The 19,557-nt window shown below is 41.3% G+C and overlaps 1 protein-coding gene across 1 annotated transcript; it reads right to left on the bottom strand.

Annotated features, from left to right (window-relative positions):
- Positions 1–4,304: 4,304 nt before the first annotated feature.
- LOC109897268 (uncharacterized) lies at positions 4,305–17,399 on the bottom strand. The gene is made up of 8 exons (XM_020491803.2): positions 17,122–17,399; positions 11,749–11,778; positions 11,143–11,463; positions 10,688–11,002; positions 10,098–10,394; positions 5,845–6,165; positions 5,516–5,653; positions 4,305–5,381 (listed from the first exon to the last, which is right to left on the bottom strand). Exons 1-8 carry the CDS (start codon positions 17,150–17,152, stop codon positions 5,068–5,070), a joined length of 1,767 nt encoding a protein of 588 aa, XP_020347392.1. The 5' UTR covers positions 17,153–17,399; the 3' UTR covers positions 4,305–5,067.
- Positions 17,400–19,557: the final 2,158 nt, after the last annotated feature.

Genomic DNA, 19,557 nt, shown 5'->3' with positions numbered 1-19,557 from the left:
TCTGCAGTTCATCCAGAGTGATCATGGGCCTCTTGGCTGCATCTCTGATCAGTCTTCTCCTTGTATGAGCTGAAAGTTTAGAGGGACGGCCAGGTCTTGGTAGATTTGCAGTGGTCTGATACTCCTTCCATTTCAATATTATCGCTTGCACAGTGCTCCTTGGGATGTTTAAAGCTTGGGAAATCTTTTTGTATCCAAATCCGGCTTTAAACTTCTTCACAACAGTATCTCGGACCTGCCTGGTGTGTTCCTTGTTCTTCATGATGCTCTCTGCGCTTTTAACGGACCTCTGAGACTATCACAGTGCAGGTGCATTTATACGGAGACTTGATTACACACAGGTGGATTGTATTTATCATCATTAGTCATTTAGGTCAACATTGGATCATTCAGAGATCCTCACTGAACTTCTGGAGAGAGTTTGCTGCACTGAAAGTAAAGGGGCTGAATAATTTTGCACGCCCCATTTTTCAGTTTTTGATTTGTTAAAAAAGTTTGAAATATCCAATAAATGTCGTTCCACTTCATGATTGTGTCCCACTTGTTGTTGATTCTTCACAAAAAAAATACAGTTTTATATCTTTATGTTTGAAGCCTGAAATGTGGCAAAAGGTCGCAAAGTTCAAGGGGGCCGAATACTTTTGCAAGGCAATTTATGTATGTATGTATGTATGTATGTATGTATGTATGTATGTATGGAGCATAATGTATTTACAGTTTTATTCATGTTTTCAAGTACTGCTGACAAATAATCCATTCCGATTATTGCATAGATTGTAATGGACACCTATGATGTGTGTAGAATACTTTTTAAGGTTGTACTGATTATAATGAGCTAATGCTAAGCTATTTGCGGCGCCATGCTTGTTGACATTATACAATTCATTCTGGTCTGACAGACCAAAGATGTTATAATGAGGTGAAGGAATGGTTCACTCATCTTTCAGGTAAACTTCTGGAAGCGAATGAAGGGATGTGAATGATCGTAGACGACACACCCCTGTCAACATGCGTACAGCAAACAGACTAAACATCTTGTTTCCTCCTCTTTGGTTGATGTGAAAACAAATGTGGCGGTGCGCACAAACTACCCATCATCGGATTGCTTTCAATTTCTAGAAAGTGTTTTACTAAATTATTTAGATCAATGTTGAGCTGACCCGTGATGTGATGAATTATAAATAGTATTTGCTATTACGTAATACATATCGTGTTTTTTGTCAGCCGAGAGTTATCTAAATGACCGTTTTATGCGTGGATTAATTGTTAGAGTAGAGGACCTTGTGCATTTCAGGAAAAATAACAATGTGTATATCCCAGGACAAATGAGCTAGCAACAGCAAGCTAGCTTTCTAAATAGCAACTGCCAGCTAGCCAAATTGCCATAAATGTTTAATGCTTTTGACCTGTCCCCAAATTAATATAATGATTCAGAGTTTGTTTTGATATTTCAACCTGCGTGTCGTGATCGCGTTTGGTGTGGGGGGACAAAATCGATTTTCACACGTTGGCGCAGGCGGTTTGGGCATGGTGTTAGCGCTAGGACTAATGTAGCTTACATTTTCCTGGGTTGGATGATTGTGTTATGGTGTTGCTACTTCTGTGAAAGTCTGAACATTGCATCCAAAAATGAACTTGTCACATTCAGGACATTAACTTTGTAAGGACTGTGCTTTTGACAAAATGTTTCTGTGAAAAAAACCCAGTGTGGCTCACTCAAATGCGGACTGTTGCGTCAGTCGAAACTGGACGTTCTAAATAAGCGCTCTAATCAAACCGGGTTTGATCGTAGCTCCAGGGACCATACTTTAGAATGAGCACACCCGTTTGCTGGTAAGTGAGAAAAGTGTTAAAACAATCAACAGCTCATTTTTAAAAGAAGCTAAGGATCCTCTGTGGTCAAATCATATTCTCTGGTGTAGTATTTCTAATGATGTTGTTCATTTCTGTACAAGACGCAAGTAATTATTAGGCCGTCATTGCAAATAAGAATTTGTCCTTAACTGACTTGCCTAGTTAAATAAAGGTTAAATACATTTTTATAAAGATAGCTAATTTTGGCAAGTTTCATTCAATTTACTTAAAGGGTAAGCTTATCTTCCCCTAGCCTACTGGATGCGCCGCCCATGTCAACATCAATGTATGAGTAGCCGGTGCATTAAAGAGCTGGCTGCGAGGCTTACAAGGCCAGGTTCAAATGACAACATCAAAATAGCCTAGATAGCTGACCTCAAGCAAACTGTCGGGTTCTGTCTGTCATGGACATTTCCTCTATTTACCAAATCATGGGAGCAAACCACACACACAAGTCAGAGTTAGTTATAAAAGTCCATCTTTAATTATATAAGCTCTATAGCATTTTGACTTTCAACAGTTCAGTATCTCTAATGAAAAGTTGAGAGTCCCCCCACAATGGCAAAATGGGATCCTTTATAGCAAAGATCACACATAGTCAGACCGCATAGACATAATTCATCGTTCAGCTTTGTCTCCTTTCCCAAACCCCAGAACCATAAACCAATCCTCCAAATCAACAGGCATATATCAAATTGTCATTTAGATACAACCAACTCTAAATACAACCAAGCCTGAAATGTGGCAAAAGGTCGCAAAGTTCAAGGGGGCCGAATACTTTTGCAAGGCAATTTATGTATGTATGTATGTATGTATGTATGTATGTATGTATGGAGCATAATGTATTTACAGTTTTATTCATGTTTTCAAGTACTGCTGACAAATAATCCATTCCGATTATTGCATAGATTGTAATGGACACCTATGATGTGTGTAGAATACTTTTTAAGGTTGTACTGATTATAATGAGCTAATGCTAAGCTATTTGCGGCGCCATGCTTGTTGACATTATACAATTCATTCTGGTCTGACAGACCAAAGATGTTATAATGAGGTGAAGGAATGGTTCACTCATCTTTCAGGTAAACTTCTGGAAGCGAATGAAGGGATGTGAATGATCGTAGACGACACACCCCTGTCAACATGCGTACAGCAAACAGACTAAACATCTTGTTTCCTCCTCTTTGGTTGATGTGAAAACAAATGTGGCGGTGCGCACAAACTACCCATCATCGGATTGCTTTCAATTTCTAGAAAGTGTTTTACTAAATTATTTAGATCAATGTTGAGCTGACCCGTGATGTGATGAATTATAAATAGTATTTGCTATTACGTAATACATATCGTGTTTTTTGTCAGCCGAGAGTTATCTAAATGACCGTTTTATGCGTGGATTAATTGTTAGAGTAGAGGACCTTGTGCATTTCAGGAAAAATAACAATGTGTATATCCCAGGACAAATGAGCTAGCAACAGCAAGCTAGCTTTCTAAATAGCAACTGCCAGCTAGCCAAATTGCCATAAATGTTTAATGCTTTTGACCTGTCCCCAAATTAATATAATGATTCAGAGTTTGTTTTGATATTTCAACCTGCGTGTCGTGATCGCGTTTGGTGTGGGGGGACAAAATCGATTTTCACACGTTGGCGCAGGCGGTTTGGGCATGGTGTTAGCGCTAGGACTAATGTAGCTTACATTTTCCTGGGTTGGATGATTGTGTTATGGTGTTGCTACTTCTGTGAAAGTCTGAACATTGCATCCAAAAATGAACTTGTCACATTCAGGACATTAACTTTGTAAGGACTGTGCTTTTGACAAAATGTTTCTGTGAAAAAAACCCAGTGTGGCTCACTCAAATGCGGACTGTTGCGTCAGTCGAAACTGGACGTTCTAAATAAGCGCTCTAATCAAACCGGGTTTGATCGTAGCTCCAGGGACCATACTTTAGAATGAGCACACCCGTTTGCTGGTAAGTGAGAAAAGTGTTAAAACAATCAACAGCTCATTTTTAAAAGAAGCTAAGGATCCTCTGTGGTCAAATCATATTCTCTGGTGTAGTATTTCTAATGATGTTGTTCATTTCTGTACAAGACGCAAGTAATTATTAGGCCGTCATTGCAAATAAGAATTTGTCCTTAACTGACTTGCCTAGTTAAATAAAGGTTAAATACATTTTTATAAAGATAGCTAATTTTGGCAAGTTTCATTCAATTTACTTAAAGGGTAAGCTTATCTTCCCCTAGCCTACTGGATGCGCCGCCCATGTCAACATCAATGTATGAGTAGCCGGTGCATTAAAGAGCTGGCTGCGAGGCTTACAAGGCCAGGTTCAAATGACAACATCAAAATAGCCTAGATAGCTGACCTCAAGCAAACTGTCGGGTTCTGTCTGTCATGGACATTTCCTCTATTTACCAAATCATGGGAGCAAACCACACACACAAGTCAGAGTTAGTTATAAAAGTCCATCTTTAATTATATAAGCTCTATAGCATTTTGACTTTCAACAGTTCAGTATCTCTAATGAAAAGTTGAGAGTCCCCCCACAATGGCAAAATGGGATCCTTTATAGCAAAGATCACACATAGTCAGACAGCATAGACATAATTCATCGTTCAGCTTTGTCTCCTTTCCCAAACCCCAGAACCATAAACCAATCCTCCAAATCAACAGGCATATATCAAATTGTCATTTAGATACAACCAACTCTAAATACAACCAAACCTGGACAAGCTCACGGAGAGGAGAGTGAGGCTATAGGTTAAGATAAAAGGGAGCATGAGAATGATTCCAGACACTGCCAACCTCCTTTCTACACTAGAAAAAGGTAGGGAGTAAAAGATATGTTTACACATGATGACACTTTGACCTCTCCCCTCTCTGTGGCCCATGCAACTTAGTTTTGACATAGAACAGATAACTGCAACCTCGCCACAGCATTATACAAAAATACCATTCTGATGAGAAGTAACTTACACACATTTGATGAATATAAAAACATCTTACATATGTTACCAACAAATTCTGAATCTTCCCTAACATGTCTCTGCTCAATGCTGAGAGAAACATACACAGGCTGGCAGCTTCTCGCCAAGCAAATGTCTGCATGTTCCCAAAGCCAGCCAATCGATACACTAAACAGCTGTTGCATTTTAATGCAGGATTGGAATGATTTTAGCCATTTTTTTTTGCAGCCTACTTTTATTTTATTTTTTTATCTTGAGCTGTACCCAGCTGACGCGCCTGCCTGTGTTACAGCGTTGTCCTGAGCGGAGACATTAACGTAAACTTCTTCATCATCGTCACCGTTCATTTTTTCATGAGACCCCCCACAAACACCCTTTCTGTGAGTGTTTCCCTCCCCGTTGTCATAGACATCCTCTGATTTCCCATAGCTGTGCCCTTTCTCCTCCTCATTCTTCTTTTCCCTCTTCCCTCTCTCCAGACCTCTCTCGTAACAGACGTTTTCAAAAGTCACATAGTCCTCTCCCTCTTCGTTGTCCTCCCCTCTGTGTCTGTTGTCAGTACCTGTTGCATTAAACGTTTGCTCATGAATATTCGCAAGAACAAACTCAAGGGAATAAAAAAGCCTTACAAACAAAATGATATCAACAAAAGTCTTTGGGACAAATTTGAGTTTACAGTATGATGATATCACTTACATTCTCTCTGGTCAGTCTCTGTAGATGGCTTGCTGCTCCTCCTGGTCCTCCTGCTGACGAGACAGATGACAAGCAGAAGCAGAAACAGGAATACTAGCCCACCAGTCCCTCCAGAGGCAATGATGGGGACCATAGAGGCTGAAGAAAAGGTAGGTAATTTCAAGGTTTAGACCTACAGATCAAGACTTGTAGATGGCCAATTCATAGGATATAAAAAAATATTTAAAAAAGTGATATGAAGGATTATGAATCATTTTACAATACTATGATTTTTCTCTCACGTAAATGCTATTTTAAATAAAAAAAATGTAAATCATGTGTTATTTTACCTCTAATGGTGACGGCTAGTTCACTATTAGCCGACCTGAATGACCAGGTGGAGATGTTGACTCCATAGCTGCAGCTGTATTTCCCCTGGTCTTTATACTCTGCAACAGGGAAGTGGAAGCAGGCAGAGTGGTTGACTGCTGGCGTAGTCTCTGTTCTGTTGGAACCAGAGAAGTCCAGATAGAAGAGGCCTCCGGGATACTGTGGCTGAATGGAGCAGATGATGGAGAAGCTGTGGCCCCTGGTCACCTCTGGCCCCTGAAGTCCCCAGAACATCCCTCCATTTGGAGGACTGAGAGAGATGTTGGGCTGTAGCAGGACCACTTGGAAGAAAGTAAACAGCAATATGACTGTAATGTGATTCCATATTCACACCTTGTAACTGAGAAATATGTGTGTGACACAATGAATATGAGGTTAAAGTGCAGACGGTCCGCTTTAATTTGAGGGTATTTTCATCCCTATCGGGTGAACCGTTTAGAAGTTACAGTACTTTTTGTACATAGTCCCATTTTAGGGGACCAAAAGTATTGGGACAAATTCACGTACAGTACCATTCAAGGGTTTTTCTTTATTTTCACTATTTTCTACATTGAAGAATGATAGTGAAGACATCAAAACTATAAAACAACATATAAGAAATCATGTAGTAACCAAAAGTTTTAAACAAATCAAAATATATTTGAGATTCTTCAAAGTTGCCATCCTTTGACTTGATGTCAGCTTTGCACACTCTTGGCATTCTCTCAACCAGCTTCACCTGGAATGCTTTTTCAACTGTCTTAAAGGAGTTCCCACATATGCTGAGCACTTGATGGATGCTTTTCCTTCACTCTGGGGTCCAACTCATCCCAATGAATCTCAATTGGGTTGAGGTCAGGTGATTGTGGAGGCCAGGCCATCTGATGCAGCACTCCATCACTCTCCTTCTTGTTCAAATAGCCTGGAGGTGTGTTGGGTCATTGTCCTGTTGAAAAACAAATGATAGTCCCACTAAGCGCAAACCAGTTGGGATGGCGTATCGCTGCAAAATGCTGTGGTAGCCATGCTGGACAAGTGTGCCTTGGATTCTAAATAAATCACCAACAGTGTTACCAGAAAAGCACCCCCACACAGTTACACATCCTCCTTCATGCTTCACGGTGGGAACCACACGTGTGGAGATCTTCCGTTCACCTACTCTGCGTCTCACAACGACATGGCGGTTGGAACCAAAAATCTCAAATTTGGACTCATCAGACCAAAGGACAGATTTCCCATGTTTCATGGCCCAAGCAAGCCTCTTCTTCTTATTGATGTCCTTTAGTATTGTTTTCTTTGCAGCAATTTGACCATGAAGGCCTGATTCACGCATTCTCCTCTGAACAATTGATGTTGAGATGTGTCTGTTACTTGAACTCTGTGAATAATTTATTTGGGCTGCAATCTGAGGTGCAGTTAACTCTAATGAACGTGTCTTCTACAGCAGAAGTAACTCTGGGACTTGATTTCCTGCGGTGGTCCTCGTGAGAGCCAGTTTCATTATAGAACTTGATGGTTTTTGCGACTGCACTTGAAGAAACTTTCAAAGTTCTTGAAATGTAATTTCTTATTTCTTATTTGAGCTATTCTTGCCATAATATGGACTTGGTCTTTTACCAAATAGGCTATCTTCTGTATACCAATCCTACCTTGTCACAGCACAACTGATTGGCTGATACGCATTAAGAAGGAAACACATTTCACAAATTAACAGGGTAAACATATTAATTGAAATGCATTCCAGGTGACTACCTCATGAAGCTGGTTGAGAGAATGCCAAGATTGTGCAAAGAATCTCAAATATAAAATATATTTTGATTTGTTGAACCCTTTTTTGGTTACTACATGATTCCCTATGTGTTATTTCATAGTTCTGATATCTTTACTATTATTCTGCAATGTAGATAATAGGAAAAATATAGAAACCCTTGAATGAGTAGGTGTGTCCAAACTTTTGACTGGTACTGTATATGTTTAAAATAGTCAAACGTTTAGTATTTTTGGTCCCATATTCACAGCAGGCAATGACTACATCAAGCTTCTGACTGTACACATTTGTTGGATGCATTTGCTGTTTGTTTTGGTTGTGTTTCAGAATCTTTTGTGACCAATAGAAATGAATGGTAAATAATGTATTGTGTCATTTTCGATGTACTTTTACTGTAAATAAAAAATACGCTGCTCAAAAAAATAAAGGGAACACTTAAACAACACAATGTAACTCCAAGTCAATCACACTTCTGTGAAATCAAACTGTCCACTTAGGAAGCAACACTGATTGATAATAAATTTCACATGCTGTTGTGCAAATGGAATAGACAACAGGTGGAAATTATAGGCAATTAGCAGGACACCCCCAATAAAGGAGTGGTTCTGCAGGTGGTACCACAGACCACTTCACAGTTCCTATGCTTCCTGGCTGATGTTTTGGTCACTTTTGAATGCTGGCGGTGCTTTCACTCTAGTGGTAGCATGAGACAGAGTCTACAACCCACACAAGTGGCGCAGGTAGTGCAGCTCATCCAGGATGGGACATCAATGCGAGCTGTGGCAAGAAGGTTTGCTGTGTCTGTCAGCGTAGTGTCCAGAGCATGGAGGCGCTACCAGGAGACAGGCCAGTACATCAGGAGACATGGAGGAGGCCGTAGGAGGGCAACAACCCAGCAGCAGGACCGCTACCTCCGCCTTTGTGCAAGGAGGAGCACTGCCAGAGCCCTGAAAAATGACCTCCAGCAGGCCACAAATGTGCATGTGTCTGCTCAAACGGTCAGAAACAGACTCCATGAGGGTGGTATGATGGCCCGACATCCACAGGTAGGGGTTGTGCTTACAGCCCAACACCGTGCAGGACGTTTGGCATTTGCCAGAGAACACCAAGACTGGCAAATTCGCCACTGGCACCCTGTGCTCTTCACAGATGAAAGCAGGTTCACACTGAGCACGTGACAGACGTGACAGACGTGACAGAGTCTGGAGACGCAGTGGAGAACGTTCTGCTGCCTGCAACATCCTCCAGCATGACCGGTTTGGCGGTGGGTCAGTCATGGTGTGGGGTGGCATTTCTTTGGGGGGCCGCACAGCCCTCCATGTGCTCGCCAGAGGTAGCCTGACTGCCATTAGGTACCGAGATGAGATCCTCAGACCCCTCGTGAAACCATATGCTGGTGCAGTTGGCCCTGGGTTCCTCCTAATGCAAGACAATGCTAGACCTCATGTGCCTGGAGTGTGTCAGCAGTTCCTGCAAGAGGAAGGCATTGATGCTATGGACTGGCCCGCTCGTTCCCCAGACCTGAATACAATTGAGCACATCTGGGACATCATGTCTCGCTCCATCCACCAACGCCACGTTGCACCACAGACTGTCCAGGATTTGGCGGATGCTTTAGTCCAGGTCTGGGAGGAGATCCCTCAGGATACCATCCGCCACCTCATCAGGAGCATGCCCAGGCATTGTAGGGAGGTCATACAGGCACGTGGAGGCCACACACACTTACATCAAAGTTGGATCAGCCTGTAGTGTGGTTTTCCACTTTAATTTTGAGTGTGACTCCAAATCCAGACCTACATGGGTTGATCAATTTGATTTCCATTGATCATTTTTGTGTGATTTTGTCGTCAGCACATTCAACTATGTAAAGAAAAAAGCATTTATGAAGAATATTTCATTCATTCAGATCTAGGATGTGTTATTTTAGTGTTCCCTTTATTTTTTTGAGCAGTGTATGTTTCTAAAAACTTCTACATGAATGTTTTACCGTGATTACGGATAGTCCTGAATATATCGTGAACAATGATGAGTGAGAAAGTTAGATGCACAAATTTCATAGCCCACAAAATAATCCGAAACACTACCAAAACAAACAGCAAATGCATCCAAGTGCGTCGAGTCACAAACGTGATGTGATCATTGCATGCTAGGAATATGGGACCAAATACTAAACGTTTGATTACTTTATTACACATACTGTATAAGTGAATTTGTCTCAATACTTTTGGTCCCCTAAAATGGGGGGACTAGATACAAAAAGTGCTGTCATTTCTAAACGGTTCGCCCGTTTAGAATGAACATACCCTCAAATTAAAGCTGACAGTCTGCACTTTGACCTCAGTCATTGTATCATTTCAAATCTAAAGTGCTAGAGTACAGAGCCAAAACAAAATATTTGTCACTGTCCCAATATTTTTGGAGCTCACTGTAGATTAAGCAACACTTGTTTCCCAACTACCACCTCACCTTTAGTAATGTTGCTGTAAGGGGAGCTGATGGCTTTGCCGTTGGAGTGGGTTCTGTAGAGACAGCTGTAACTGCCCTGGTGTGAAGCGTCTGTCTTAAACTTTGTTAAAGTAGCCCTGGGCTGTGAGGATCCAACGGTCACGGTCATGATGGAGTCTCCATTCAGATAGAAGATGAACTCCACAGCATTACAGAGGATACGGCATGGAAGAGTGCAGGTGAGTTGGACCTCCTCTCCATGCAAGAAGGCAGAGTAGGACGGGTCTGTGGAGAGTGTAGGCTTCTGCAAGACAACCCCTGTTGGTCAAAGAGATGTAGTTTAGTGAGGAAACAATAATCACAACCTATCTGGTCTTCATACTATATAAGCCACATGCTCTGTTCTAGGTTGCCCCCATCTGGTCATATAGCACCCAGGGTTACCCTGGGTTAAGTTTCTTTGTGCAACGGTCAACTCTCCACTAGGTGGCAGAGCAGGCTACAGAGCAGGCTACAGAGCAGGCTACAGAGCAGGCTACAGCAGGATACCTTTCTTCACAATTCAAACCATTCAAACCAAATGTCTAGACAAGGCAAAGAGACTCCCTTACCTGAACAAATAACACCTGCGTCGTTACCATGATTACAGTTATGTGTTCCTCCTCCTGTGTGTGGGCACTGTGTGATGGAGCACTCTGTGCCAGAGCAGCCAACATCATCCTGCCAGATGGGCCCACTTCCCTGACCAAAGTAGGCCCTCTCTGGGGCACTATCAGCTCTCCCACAGCCAAGCTGTCTGCAAACCACAGCAGCATCATTCAAGTCCCACACGTCGTCACACACGGTCCGCCAGTGTCCAGTTTGATAGACCTCCACCCTCCCAGAGCAGAGGTCACTCCCATTGACCAGTCTGATATTAGGTTTAACTAGGCATGAAAGAACATTTGACAATAAAATGCATTTCAGTATCATTTTTATCAACTAAATCAATGCCAAGTTGACACAACTAAAATCAAGGTATTTCGACTTTTATCAACCACAATAGCAACAGAGGGACTTTTCTTACCTGAGCAGACAACTCTGGCATCTTGAGCCTGTAAACAGTCATGGTGTTTCAATCCTCCATGTGAGCATTCTGTGAGGGAGCTCTCAGTGCCTTTACACCCAACATCATCCAGCCAAGTAGGCCTGCCACCACTACCCTGACCTATGTGGGCACTACCTTGGGCACTCACAGCTCTCCCACAGCCCAGCTGGCCACACACCACATTGGCATCGTTTACGTCCCACTTCTGGCCACACACTCGTCCCCACTGGCCCTTGTAAAGAATCTCTACTGTCCCCGAGCAGCGACTAGTGCCATCGACCAGCCTGATCTCTTCACCAGCTCACAAAGAGGAAAAGAGATGATCGGGAAAATGATTTAATAATGATTAATAATCAAATAAGCAATTTAACACCGTCAGTATTGTCAAAGTTGTTCTATTAAAAGTTGTTACAAATGTGTTGCTTAACCTTTTATGGACTTTAACAGCATTTAAACAGCATTTAAACAGCATTTAAACAGCATTTAAACAGCATTTAAACAGCATTTAAACAGCATTTAAACAGCATTTAAACAGCATTTTAAAACCTTTTTGAGACTTGTGTTCCCATGTAAATGAACACTTACCTGCCAATGAAGATAACACTAATCGATGACCTGTTGGGGAGAAACACAGTGAAATCTGTTATGAATGTTTTGTAATGTTTTAAAAAATGTAGAACTACCTTAATTCTGCTGGACCCCCAGGAAGAGTATCCTTGGCAGCAGCTAAAGGGGATCCATAATAAATATCAATAAATACAGACAACCAAAACATTACAATTTAAACAAACATTTACTGAAGTTGCTATGTCTAAATGGATAACACCTTACTATAATGTCCAGTACAAAAAAATCATAAATTTTTAAAATATACGTTTGCTCACCATTTAATAAATGTTATTGTTACATTTAGATATGTTAGTAAGCTATATGTAGATAGTTATTGACACATTTATAAAACAACTTTAAATGTAATCCCAGCAAGCAAACATAATTTGCATATGCTGTTGTGGTATTTAAACAATTTGTAAAGCCGGATGGTTATGTCTATATTGAGCTCAAGGATTTCCTTTGTGAAACTGCCCTGTGAGAGATGTATGTGTCATGTACCATAGTTAACTATTGTGGTTAACATTTGCCAGACTCTCACAGACCAGCTGCTTAGTATACAGATTAAGCTTCATTTCTCACATTATAGCCCTCTTCTAAAATCAGATAATCCTGCTTTCTGCAAAAATCGACTCTCAACACTTTATTTTATGAAAAAGTTTCCCCCCTTGATGTAGACTTACGTTATTTCCTGATATAAAATGGACTGGAAGAACACATAACTCTAGAGTCTAGAAAGGGGGGGGGGGTCTGTGCATATTTGTAAACAGCAGCTGGTGCACGAAATCTAAGGAAGTGTCTAGAGTATATTATGATAAATTGCAGGCCACACTACTTGCCTAGAGAGTTCTCAGCTATACTTTTCATGGCTGTTTATTTACCTCCACAGGCAGATGCCGGCACTAAGACCGCACTCAGCCAGCTGTATAAGGAAATAAGCTAACAGGAAACCACTCACCCAGAGGCGGCGCTCCTAGTGGCCAGAGACTTTAATGCAGGGACACTTAAACATATCCAGGTGTTAGAATGGCCAAGTCAAAGTCCAGACCTGAATCCAATCGAGAATCTGTGGAATGAACTGAAAACTGCTGTTCACAAATGCTCTCCATCCAACCTCACTGAGCTCGAGCTGTTTTGCAAGGAGGAATGGGAAAAAATGTCAGTCTCTCGATGTGCAAAACTGATAGAGACATACCCCAAGCGACTTACAGCTGTAATCGCAGCAAAAGGTGGCGCTACAAAGTATTAACTTAAGGGGGCTGAATAATTTTGCACGCCCAATTTTTGATTTGTTAAAAAGTTTGAAATAGTTGTTCTGGAGATAAAACAAAAAATTGTGGCTTCTAGTAGCTAACTACACTGTTAGCTACATGTCAAAAGAGTAAATAACTACTGAAAAGAAGATTTGAATTCAGATATATTAACTACACTTTGCGTGGTAGTTTAACTGCCCTGTCCAATTTAAAGTAGCTATTACAGTGAAAAAATACCATTGTCTGAGGAGAGTCCACATTTCCGAACTTGTAAATGTATTAATAAAGCAATTAGGCACATTTTGGCAGACTTGATACAACATTTGTTGTAATAGTAGCGAAGACATCAAAACTATGAAATAACACATATAGAATCATGTAGTAATCAAAAAGCGTTAGACAAATCAAAATAGATTTTATATTTGAGATTCTTCAAACTAGCCACCCTTTGTCTTGATGACAGCTTTGCACATGCTTGGCATTCTCTCAACCAATGTCATGAGGTAGTCACCTGGAATGCATTTCAATTAAAAAATGTAATTTCCTTCTTAAATGCGTTTGAGCCAATCAGTTGTGTCGTGACAAGGTAGGGGTGGTATACAGAAGATAGCCCTATTTGGTAAAATACCAAGTCGATATTATGTCAAGAACAGCTCAAATAAGCAAAGAGAAATGATAGTCCATCATTACATGAATATCAGTCAACGCAGAAAATTTGAAGAACTTTCTCAAGTGCAGTCGCAAAAATCATCAAGCACTATGATGAAACTGGCTCTCATGAGGACCGCCACAGGAAAGGATTCTCCAGAGTTACCTCTGCTGCAGAGGATAAGTTCATTAGAGTTACCAACCTCAGAAATTGCAGCCCAAATAGATGCTTCACAGAGTTCAAGTAACAGACACATCTCAACATCAACTGTTCAGAGACTGCGTGAATCAGGCCTTCATGGTCAAATTGCTGCAAAGGAACCACGACTAAACCACTACACACAGTGTGTGTATATTGCATGTGTACAAACACCTGCACGCCATCAGCCTCAGGTAAACCGGCATTTGCTGTAAAAACACTGTCCCTCAGTTTCATTCAAACTTACTTTTCATTTTGTTTTATTTTTACTTAAAATTATTATTATTTATTTTTTACTTTGACCGTAATTCTATCCCTGGCCCAGCAACTTCACTCCCACTTGTCTCCAATTCCACATCCCAACCCTCAGCTTCCCTCAGCCCAACACACCTATCTCTTCTGGCCACCCTCTTCGGATGTCTATGCACCATATATCTTTCAACTATGCTGTGATGTTTTACATACAATTTCAATCTATCTAAACAAATGCAACTCACAGATTGCGAGTTGAAGATAAATACTTTTACTAAGAGTATTAGTAATTGACGCACCCGGTGTCTCCAGAGCTCCCAACAGTACTATTTCTAGGGTCAATTTTAGATCAATGTTCTGCAATGGATCTATGTCCAGCTACTGTGAAAAATGTGGATGTGCGTAAAACCCTCCATAGTCTGCGTTGTTTTAATTTTATATACCCATGGGGAGAAATGATGGTGCCTGTAAGTGTGACAAAGCCTATTTAAAACAAGTTGTTTTGTTTTGAATTTGATTATAATTATTATTTCTCTTTTTAGGACTTATGAATAATTACTTTCATAATGCTTATTGACAATGTTTGGCGTGTCCATGCTCAGCCATAATGTAATGTGCACTAGGCCTAGCCCCTATATCAGTGTGAATGGTATTGAAGCCATACAAGTACTTAGAACAATGTGGACTGCAAATGGGTTCCAGTTAACATATGTAGCAAAGATAGGTCTACATTTAGTTACTTCGTTTCTGTAAGCCTTTTATCAAACTAGAACGGACAAACGTTGGAATTGGAGTTGATTCCAAGGCAATTCATAAAAGACTGTAAATGCACAACTTGAAGCAACCACACATTTCGGCATGGAGCACGTTCTGATTAGCCGGTGAGGGACCAAGCCTCGGCACAGCCACAACTTGTTCATTAATCAGAATCCAGCCCCTTCGTCGCGGCGCCACGAAACGCACGACAATTGTGATAATGAAAGTGACACAAATATGTGACACAGCCCTGAACCCATAGCGATACCGCCTGCGATTAAAGATACCGTTGCGTTAGGTTTGTTAAAATAGAGCCCTACAGTGCTCTTGACTTTTTCCACATTTTGTTTGATTACAGCCTAAAACGGATTAAATCATTTTTCCCCCTCATCAATCTATACACAATACCCCATAAATACAAAGCAAAAACAGAAATGTTTGCAAATTGGTTGGGGAGCGTTGCTGCACAGCTATTTTCAGATCTTTCCAGAGATGATCGATTGGGTTCAAGTCCGGGCTCTGGCTGGACCACTGAAGGACATTCAGAGACTTGTCCTGAAGCCACTCCTGCGTTGTCTTGGCTGTGTGTTTAGGGTCATTGTCCGGTTTGAAGGTGAGCCTTCACCCCCCAGTCTGAGGTCCTGAGCTCTCTGGAGCAGGTTTTCATCAAGGAACTCTCTGTTCTTTGCTCAGTTCATCTTTTCCTCAATCCTGACGAGTCTCCCAGTCACTGCCGCTGAAAAACATCCCCACAGCATGATGCTGCCACCACCATGCTTAACCGTAGGGATGGTGCCAGGTTTCCTTCAGACATGACAATTGGCATTCAGGCCAAAGAGTTAAATCTTCATTTCATCAGACCAGAGAATCTTGTTTCTCATGGTCTGGGAGTCCTTTAGATCCCTTTTGGCAAACTCCACGTGGGCTTTCATGTGCCTTTTACTGAGGAGTAGTTTCCATCTGGCCACTTTACCATAAAGGCCTGATTGGTGGAGTGCTGCAGAGATGGTTGTCCTTCTGGAAAGTTCTCCCATCTCCACAGAGGAACTCTGGAGTTCTGTCAGAGTGACCATCGGGTTCTTGGTCACCTCCCTAACCAAGGCCCTTCTCCATCGATTGCTCATTTTCGCTAGGTGGCCAGCTCTAGGAAAAGTCTTGGTGGTTCCAAACTTCTTCCATTTAAGAATGATGCGGGCCACTGTGTTCTTGTGGACTTTCAATACTACAGAAATATTTTGGTACCCTTTCCCAGATCTGTGCCTCGACACAATCATGTCTTGGCTTTATTTTTGCTCTGACATGCACTGTTAACTGTGGGACTTTATATGGACAGGTGTGTGCCTTTCCAAATCATGTCCAATCAATTGAATTTACCACAGGTGGACTCCAATCAAGTTGTAGAAATGGAAACAGGATGCACCTGAGCTCAATTTCAAGTCTCATAGCAAAGGGTCTGAATACCAATGTAAATAAGGTATCTGTTTTTTACTTTTAATACATTTGCACGGTATTGGGTGCAGATTGATGAGGATTTAAAAAAATCTATTTTAGAATAACACTAACATAACAAAATGTGGGAAAGGGGTATGAATACTTTAGGAATGCACTGTAAGTGCACTAACTGGGAAATGTACAAATATTGAATTTGAATTGAATTCCAATTCAAAACAGACCAAACAGTTCAATTCCAAAACTTGAAGATCGTTGAAATTTTGAATTCAATTCAACTTAAATACTCCACTTTATGAGTGAATTCCATCATTTATAATTGACTCCGACCCTGGTTTCAACCCTCCAAACTCATATTTGTTATATAAATATGCCCGTTTAACTATCTGGTTTGCTATTCCTGTCTTGAAAGAAGATTCTATACCTGAATAAATATGTAAACTGCGACATCACTAGAGGATGAATCATTGTAATTTTCACGTAGATGGACCGGTGTTATCCTCTCCATGGCTTTAAGATCCTATTTTACTCAACTTTTCCGGGATATGTACACAAAGCACATCAACTTTTAACTTTGACGTCGCAGTTGTGTGAGACTAGAACGCAGACATGAGAACTGGAAACAAGTCCTTTGTTATAGGTCAGTTTGAATTTGCCACATTTACCACCAAGTCGCTTGTGAGCAGAATGCACAGAGACAACAGATACCCAGCTATAGATGTGATCTATTGGTGTGATGTAAGGCACTTGAAATACCTTCCTTTATGAAAACTGAGTTACTGTAATACGCACCTAATGCCATAAACAGTAGAGTTGTCACCATCTTTATCCTTGTAATGTCCTCCAATGTCAGCTAGGATTCTTACCAACACTTGGTAGTAAACTATTGCAATATTTACCCCCAGATTTAACTGCTTTTAAGTTACAATATGATGGATGAGCAAAACAAAATTCTGATGAACCAAAATAGAGAGTTAAATTACAATTTTCTGGCAATAATAACTCCATGTAGAAAAGGTCAATCAATGTGTGATCTTCTCTAGACACTTTCTGGTATCAGCATGTCCATGAAAGAGAAGAGAAGTAAACTGTCACAAAACAGGAAATCTCACCCAACTGAGCAAAAATGTGGTTGGTCTTTGGTCAAGTCACTAATTCCACTGAACTGCGCCCGCACACAACACTGAGCTCAACATCACAAACCCCACTTTTTTAAACCAAGAACATGAGACCCATAAAACACGACAATTGAGCTATACATACACATATTTATAGGGTACCAGTCAAAAGTTTGGACACACCAACTCATTTCAGGGTTTTTCTTTATTTTTACTATTTTCTACATTGTAGAATAATAGTGAAGACATCAAAACTATGGACTACACATATGGAATCATGTAGTAACCAAAAAAGTGGTAAAGAAATCAAAACATACTTCAGATTCTTCAAAGTAGCCATCCTTTGCCTTGATTACAGCTTTGCTCTCTTTCTATTCTCTCAACCAGTTTCACCTGGAATGCTTTTCCAAGTCTTGAAGGAGTTCCTACATATGCTGAGCACTTGGCTGCTTTTCCTTCTCTCTGCAGTCCACCTCATCCCAAACCATATCAATTGGGCTGAGGTCAGGTAATTGTGGAGGCTAGGTCATCTGATGCAGCACTCCATTACTCTCCATCTTGGTCAAATAGACATACACAGCTTGAAGGTGTGTTGGGCCATTTTCCTGTTAAAAAACAAATGATAGACCCACTAAGCGCAAACCATATAGGATGGCGTATCACTGCAGAAGGCTGTGGTAGCCATGCTAGTTGTGTGCCTTGAATTAAAAATAAATCAGTCAGTGTCACCAGCAAAGCACACCCACACACCTCCTCCTCCATGGTAGGAACCGCACATGCAGAGATCATTCGTTCGTCTGCTCTGCGTCTCACAAAGACACGGCAGTTGGAGCCAAAAATCTCAAATTTGGACTCAGACCAAAGGACAGATTTCCACCGGTCTAATGTCCATTGCTCATGTGTCTTGGCCCAAGCAAGTCTCTTCATCTTATTGGTGTCCTTTAGTTGTGTTTTTTTGCAACAATTTGACCATGAAGGCCTGATTCACGCAGTCTCTGAACAGTTGATGTTGAGATGTGTCTGTTACTTGAACTCTGTGAAGCATTTATTTAGGCTGCAATTTCTGAGGCTGGTAACTCTAATGAACTTATCCTCTGCAGCAGAGGGAACTCTGGGTCTTCCATTCCTGTGGCGGTCCTCATGAGAGCCAGTTTCATCATAGCACTTCATGGTTTTTGCTACTGCACTTAAAGAAACTTCAAAGTTCTTGACATTTTCCAGATTGACTGACATTCATGTCTTGAAGTAATGATGGACTATCGTTTCTCTTTGCTTATTTATCAAAGAGACTTGGTCTTTTACCCTCTTCTGTATACCACCCGTACCTTGTCACAACATAACTGATAGTCTCAAACGCATTAAGGAAAGAAATTCCACAAATGAACTTTTAACAAGGCACACCTGTTAATTGACAAGCATTCCAGGTGACTACCTCATGAGACGCCGAAGCTTACCACCATTAGCTCTGACAAATTGAAAACTCTAGTCATTGGCGACTCCATTACCCGCAGTATTAGACTTAAAACGAATCATCCAGCGATCATACACTGTTTACCAGGGGGCAGGGCTACCGACGTTAAGGCTAATCTGAAGATGGTGCTGGCTAAAGCTAAAACTGGTGAGTGTAGAGAGTATAGAGATATTGTTATCCACGTCGGCACCAACGATGTTAGGATGAAACAGTCAGAGATCACCAAGCGCAACATAGCTTCAGCGTGTAAATCAGCTAGGTGTCAGCATCGAGTAATTGTCTCTGCGCCCCCCCCCCCCCCTGCCAGTTAGGGGGAGTAATGAGCTCTACAGCAGAGTGTCACAATTCAATCGCTGGTTGAAAACTGTTTTCTGCCCCTCCCAAAATATAGAATTTGTAGATAATTGGCCCTCTTTCTGGGACTCACCCACAAACAGGACCAAGCCTGACCTGCTGAGGAGTGACGGACTCCATCCTAGCTGGAGGGGTGCTCTCATCTTATCTACCAACATAGACAGGGCTCTAACTCTTCTAGCTCCACAATGAAATAGGGTGCAGGCCAGGCAGCAGGCTGTTAGCCAGCCTGCCAGCATAGTGGAGTCTGCCACTAGCACAGTCAGTGTAGTCAGCTCAGCTATC

Source organism: Oncorhynchus kisutch, linkage group LG10, assembly GCF_002021735.2.
Source record: "Oncorhynchus kisutch isolate 150728-3 linkage group LG10, Okis_V2, whole genome shotgun sequence".
Classification (NCBI taxonomy): Eukaryota; Metazoa; Chordata; class Actinopteri; order Salmoniformes; family Salmonidae; genus Oncorhynchus; species Oncorhynchus kisutch.
The sequence above is the reverse complement of the archived record's forward strand: the minus strand, read 5'-3'. Positions and strand labels throughout refer to the sequence as shown.

What these genes read in the sequence shown, in the direction of transcription:
- LOC109897268 (XM_020491803.2), bottom strand. Translation starts at nt 17,152, where the DNA reads ATGGTGACAACTCTACTGTTTATGGCATTAG. An exon ending in TCTACTGTTTATGGCATTAG is followed by an intron (nt 11,779 to 17,121) that starts GTGCGTATTACA and finishes TCTCCCCAACAG; the next exon opens with GTCATCGATTAGTGTTATCT. An exon ending in CGCAGGTGTTATTTGTTCAG is followed by an intron (nt 10,395 to 10,687) that starts GTAAGGGAGTCT and finishes TTTGACCAACAG; the next exon opens with GGGTTGTCTTGCAGAAGCCT.